The 6558-nt window shown below is 49.8% G+C and overlaps 1 protein-coding gene across 1 annotated transcript in view; it reads left to right on the forward strand.

Moving 5' to 3' along the window:
- MYH14 (myosin, heavy chain 14, non-muscle) overlaps positions 1-6558 on the forward strand; it is a 53927-nt gene that overhangs the window by 3146 nt on the left and 44223 nt on the right. The window contains exons 2-7 of the mRNA XM_008576024.1: positions 740-858; positions 2119-2271; positions 2401-2574; positions 3020-3193; positions 4621-4735; positions 5338-5345. Coding sequence (XP_008574246.1) covers positions 740-858; positions 2119-2271; positions 2401-2574; positions 3020-3193; positions 4621-4735; positions 5338-5345 — 743 coding nt within the window. The remainder of the gene's footprint in view (positions 1-739; positions 859-2118; positions 2272-2400; positions 2575-3019; positions 3194-4620; positions 4736-5337; positions 5346-6558) is intronic.

A 6558-nucleotide genomic window follows, 5' to 3' on the forward strand; every position in this document is an offset into this window, starting at 1 on the left:
CCTCGGTGTTGCTCCCGCGCCTCGCTCAGCCAGTGAGTGGGAACCGGTCTGTATGTGGGATCTGAACCCTCTGGCGGGAGCGCCGCCGCGCCTCCCAAGCGGCGCACTATCCAGCGCACCACCGGGCCGGCCCCACCGCCTACATTCTAATGCCAGTATTTTACTACGCTTGCTTTATTGCATATCTTTCCATTCATCTTATTTTTTGGTGCATTTCAAAGTTGCGGACATCGGTATAGTTCACACCTACGCACTTCAGCCTGCATGACATTAACTGGCATCTAATATTTGTTTATAGTTCCTTTTTTTATTTGAAATGAAGTGTACATATCAAGATATGCGCACATCTTAAGTGTACTGTGTAGTGAGTTCCCAGTGTAATTTTTAGTGACTGCAGAACATCCATTCCCATGGATGAACCGTGACGTGTCTAACCAATCCCCAATTACTGGGCATTCAGGTTGTTTCCTGATTTTCCCCCTTATAAAGAACACTGGGATGAACATCCTTGTATTTTATTCTTGGCTCACATCCAGGATTATTTTTGCCAACTCTGATTCCTAGAAATAGAATTGCTGGGCCAGGGAATGTACCTACTTTTAGGACTTATGATGCCTCTGGTGGGAAAGCCTGGGCCTGTCTTTTCTCCCCCCAACCATGGGGGATAGCACCTTCTCCCCCGGTCCATGGCCAAAGCCACTTCCTGGCGCTGATCAGATTTGGTTTCTCTCGCCCTCAGCTGCGCAGAAGCTCTGCCGCCTCCTGGGAATGGGGGTAACAGATTTCTCTCGAGCCCTGCTCACCCCCCGCATCAAAGTTGGCCGAGATTATGTGCAGAAAGCCCAGACCAAGGAACAGGTAGGTGAGGCTGGTGGCGGGCAGGCAGAGGAAGAGCCTGGCACCGTGGTATTGGGGCTTTAAACAATTTTTGCCATTTTTCTCACTCGCTCAACGGATTTTCCCTGAGTGACTGCTGGGTTACCAGCTCTGGTTAGATGCTGGGAGAAAAAGAAGTAATCACAGAGCTCAAGTTTAGGGAAATAGATAATAAAAGATAAATAAACAGAATGCTTTTAGACAGTGATGCCTTCTGTGAAGGAGGATGAGGTGGTCAATAAAATCCACTCTGAGGAGGTGATGTTTGGGTAAGACCTAGATAGTTCAAGGCAGACAGAACAGCAGGTGTAAAGTCCCTGGGACTGAAACATGCTTGGCAAGTTGGGGACATTAAGGACGTCAGTGAGGGAAGAGGACAAGGGCGAGGGTGGTTGAAGCCACAGTCAGAGCTGTCAGCAGGGGACAGGTCACATGAGGTCTTGGAGGCCACAGTAAGGAGGTGAGTGTTATTCAGAGTCAGTGAGATTTTAAGCCAGGGAGCAACTTGATTCAGTTTTTTCTTTTATGTAAACATTTCCTTGGTTGCTGCATGAAGAGTCGGGTCTGGGTGGCACAAGTAGAGGTAGGGAGTCATGAGGAGTGTACTGCCATCGTCCAGGCAAGCAGCAGTGGTGGCTCAGACCGGGGTGGGAGCAGGGGGTGGAGAAGAGTGAACACAGGCCAGGGAGGTTTGCAGAATCCAGCTTTGGGGCAGATGCCTCTCTGCTGGCCCCGGGCTGGGTACTGAAGTGCCAGGATGAAGGTGACACAATGAGGGAGATGTGGAATTTGGGAGTCACACTGACCCAGGTTCTACTCTCAGCTGGGGCATTATTGTTAGTGGTCATTTTACAGATGAAGAAACTGAGGCACAGAGAGGTTTATTCATGTGCCTAAGGTCACACAGCCTCTAAGTGGTAGAGCTGGGATTTGAACCCAGGTTGTCTGGCTCCCAAGTTCACGCTCTTAATTTGTTGTGCCGTAGAAATTGGTTTGTGGGGTCAGGGGAGGATTCATGAGCTAACATGCCGCAAGCACTTCACATAGTACCTGACACACAGTAGGACTTTAGCAATGGTCTGCTGTTGTTCGTGTCATCGTTCTTTGTGGTGTTTATAATCAAGAGGCTGGAAGGTGAACCATGAAGGGGCCCTTGCTCGGGGGCCCCTTCCCTGCTCGGTCCACAACTGCCTTGCCGGCTGATGTGCAGCCTGGGCCCTCACGGTGCGCCTTGCCCTGCAGGCTGACTTTGCACTGGAGGCCCTGGCCAAAGCTACCTACGAGCGCCTCTTCCGCTGGCTGGTCCTGCGCCTCAACCGTGCTTTGGACCGTAGCCCCCGCCAGGGCGCCTCCTTCCTGGGAATCCTGGACATCGCAGGCTTCGAGATCTTCCAGGTCCGCTCCTTGTACTGGAACAGGGGCTGTGGGGGCTTCATCACTCTGGGTCTCTGCCTCCTTCTTTCTGGGTCTCTGTCCCCCCACCCCGTTGCTGTGCTTCTCACTGTGTCCCTTCATCTCCTACAGCTGAACTCCTTCGAGCAGCTCTGCATCAACTACACCAATGAGAAGCTGCAGCAGCTCTTCAACCACACCATGTTCGTCCTGGAGCAGGAGGAGTACCAGCGCGAGGGCATCCCCTGGACCTTCCTCGACTTTGGCCTCGACCTGCAGCCCTGTATTGACCTTATTGAACGGCCGGTGAGCCCCTCGCCACCCCCCACCCTGGGTTCAAGTGCTGTGTCCTCCACCGTCTTCGTGATCTCTGTCTAGTCGACCTGCAGCCCTGTATTGACCTTATTGAACGGCCGGTGAGCCCCTTGCCACCCCCCACCCTGGGTTCAAGTGCTGTGTCCTCCACCGTCTTCGTGATCTCTGTCTAGTTTCTCATCTGCTGGGCCCTGGGCTGTCCATCGGTTCAGTGGGGAAAAGGATAGTGCCTGCTTCCTAGATCCATTGTGACCATTAGATGATCAGGACCAGGAATGCATCTGTCTCCAGTCAGTAGGTTAATCAGAGGCTCTCACCGTAACCACTGTTCTCAGCTTTGGTTGTATGTCTAAGTATTAGTTATAAGAACTAAAAATTAGGAGCAACCTAAGTGTCTGATGTTTGGGGATCTAACTTACTCTCCTCCTGCCATCAGGCTAACCCCCCTGGGCTCCTGGCCCTGCTGGATGAGGAGTGCTGGTTCCCAAAAGCCACGGACAAGTCATTTGTGGAGAAGGTAGCCCAGGAGCAGGGCAGCCACCCCAAGTTCCAGAGGCCTAGGCACCTGCGGGATCAGGCTGACTTCAGTGTCCTGCACTATGCAGGCAAGGTAAGGGTCTCGGGGCCGGCCTTGGGGCATGTGGGCAGGAGTGGAGATCTGGAGGTCTCTGCTTGGCTACAGATGTGGGGAGGGTGCAGAGGGAAAGCAGTGGCCACGTGGTGTGCAGACAGAGACAGGGCGGTGGCTAGGAGAGCCCAAGGAGAAGCAAGGGCTCTGTCTGATGAAGGAAGCAAAACCTTCCTCAAGGAGGGGACATTTGCAGTAGTTATGAGGGAGGTGTAGGAGCTCACCTGGAGGAGAGCTATGTGCATTGTATCCACTCGTTCAGCAAACGTGTGCAAAGGCCTTTTGTGTGCTTAGCTCTGTGCCGAGCCAAGCTGGGGACACAAGTCAGATATGGTTTCTGTCCTCACAGAGTTCTTTATCTTGGAGGGAAACAAATATAAACCATTAGAATATAAAGCTGATAGGTGCTTTAATGGGGCAGCTAAGGGTAGTGTCAAAGCCCAGAGGAGGAATGAATGCCAGGAAAGATTTCACACAAGAGAGTAACGCTCAATTTGAAATCTAAATCAAGAGTCAGTAAACATATTCTGTAAAGGGCTAGATAGTGAATTGTTTCAGCTTTGTGAACCAGTCTCTGCCACAGCTATGCAATTCTGCCCTTGTACCATGAAAGAAGCCACAGATGATACATAAATGAAGACACAAATGAAAGCTGTATTCCAATAAAACTTTATTTACAAAAGGAGGTGGCAGACTGGATTCGGCCTGTGGGATGTAGTTTGCCAACCCTGGTCTCAGTGATGAGTAACAGGCAGTCAACAGAGATGAGTGAAGGTGGGGAGGGCTTTACAGGCAGAGGGAACAGAGTGCACGAAGGCTGGGAGGCAGGAGACCCATGTGTTCTACGACTAGAACACAGTTCCTTTCCCACATATCTTCTAAGACTTCCCATGTGCCCAGTCCTGTGCTTGGCTATAAGTTAGATCCAGACCCTGCACTTTGGGAGACGCTGGCTGGTGGGAAGAACGTGTGCAGAGAATCGTGGTGGTCAGGACTGGGACTCTATGGGAGCCTCAGAGCAAAGCCTTAAGTACTTAGAAGGAGCCAGTCATGTGAAAATCCACAGAAAGAGAATCCTGGGTGGGGGGAACCACAGGGGTAAAAACCTGAGGTGCGAGTGAGCTTGCATGTTTGAGGAAGGGGTGAGGCCAGTGTGGCTGGAGTAGAGTGAATAAGGAAGGAGGTGGTGGATGAGGTGATAGAGGTGGGTAGGGGGCACATAGGGAAGGTAGGAAGAGGGGCATTGCTGGTGGAGGTGCAGTTCAGAATATGGACAGAAGGTGGCACCAGCACTCTCTTATTTGTGGTGAGCCCAGAGTTGGCTGCGTCAGCTTCTGAGAGGCTCTTTAGGAAGTCTGGAGAGCTGGTAAGCCTGCTAGTCATCACCGTCCTCTACCTGCTTCATTCAGGTTGACTACAAGGCCAATGAGTGGCTGATGAAGAACATGGACCCTCTGAATGACAATGTGGCCGCCCTGCTTCACCAGAGCACAGATCGGCTAACAGCGGAGATCTGGAAAGACGGTGAGGACCGGCTTCCCTGGCCCTGTCCCTGGAGGTCTGAGCAGCCCTTCTCCCAACCCACAGTGTGAGCACCTTTGTTTCAGAGGCCAACGTCTGAACCTGAGTTATCTGCTTAGACCCAGAGCTTTCTCACAAATAGTGTTTCCAAGCAGTGATTGATTGATTGATTGACATCTCAAGCCAGCATCATACTCAATGATAAAATACTTCATTAATTAAAAGCAAGACAAGGATGCCTTCTGCTTTTAAACAGTGTTTTTAGCAATACTTGTCTATGCAATCAGACCAGAAAAAGAAATTAGTATATGAATATTTTAAAGGAAGAGGTAAACTTGTTATTCATAGATAGCATATGTTCCCTAAAAAAGTAAAAAGATTCTACTGAAAAACAATTAATAACGAGAAGAGAACTCAGAATGGTGATGTTTTGCAGGTTAGTCAACTTTTATGTTTTGCTCTCTTTGATCTCACACAAAGTCCCCTTCAAGCTTCCAGGGAAGAGTAGAGGAACCACAGCCTGAGACATGGTTTTGGAGGGTTTTTGCAGTCCAGTAAGGCCTCTGTGAATTTGGCCATCAGTCTTTTGGGACTGACGCTTCTAGGAGACATCGTCAGAAAAGCCAAATGCCTTTGTGGTAGGACTCCGACATTTCTAAGTCTTGTCTGCTGCTTCTCATCATTAGAGGACATTTGAAAAATAGTCTTATAAAACAGGCAGAATCAGTATCTTGGTTTTTCCTGATTCCAAATTTCTGGCATTTGTCAGTTTGTCCTAATATTTTATTGAAGTGAAAAGCATAGCTGTAGAAGCACCAGCCCACGCAATTAGGCAAGAGAACAAAATAAGTGAGGTGAGTGGTTCCCAGTGCAAACTCGTAGAGCAAGAGCGTGGGGCGCCTTCATTTTGCCAGCTGATGTTAGAAAAAGAAATTCGATTTTATTGTCTCATATAGTTTACACAAGAGGAGTTGAAAAGCAGTGTTTGATGCTGAGTCACAGAACCGGATTCTGCTGTGGAAGTCACCTACTCCAGACTGAAAACCGACCTTGTTTCTTTAAAATTTGTGTCCCCTTCATGGGCACACGATTCCCTCCAGTCATCCCTCACTTGTCCCACTCTGTGTGTGGCTATCTCTAAAAGGGTTCCAAGAGAGGAAGTGAAAGCTGCAAAGCCTCCTGAAGTCTAGGCTTGGAGCTGGCACAGTGTCACTTCTTCCACAGTTATCCTAAACAAAGCTAGTCATAAGGCCTGTCCAGATTCAAGGAGCTGCAACTTGCAGGCCCAGGGTGTGAAAACAAGAAGATGGGGAATTGGAGCCCTTTGTGCATCAATCTCTGCTACAGCTGCTTGAGCTCAGAGTTCAGTGCCCAGCATCCTGGCAACACAATGGAAAAGCTCTCCTCTGAGAGGCAGTAGCAACAAGTGGGCTGGGCGTGTTAAGTTAGCTCTTGACTTTCCTGGCAACCATGGCAAAAAGAGATACCTAATAAAACAGACAGACTCTCAGCCTTTAGGGAGAGAGAGTTTCTATTTTCCCTTGCACTCAATTCTCACAGAGGAAATTCATCCTTCTAGCCAACATTGAATGCCCTCAGTGTAGATGCTCTGGAAGGAATCCCCGATGTAGATAACAAAGATGAACAAGACTTTAAAAGTTTATGGCCAAGGGGCCGGCCCGTGGCTCACTCGGGAGAGTGTGGTGCTGATGACACCAAGGCCACAGGTTCGGATCCCATATAGGGATGGCCGGTTGGCTCACTGGCTGAGCGTGGTGCTGACAACACCAAGTCAAGGGTTGAGATCCCCTTACCGGTCATCTTTA

Source organism: Galeopterus variegatus, unplaced genomic scaffold, assembly GCF_000696425.1.
Source record: "Galeopterus variegatus unplaced genomic scaffold, G_variegatus-3.0.2 Scaffold1274, whole genome shotgun sequence".
NCBI lineage: Eukaryota > Metazoa > Chordata > Mammalia > Dermoptera > Cynocephalidae > Galeopterus > Galeopterus variegatus.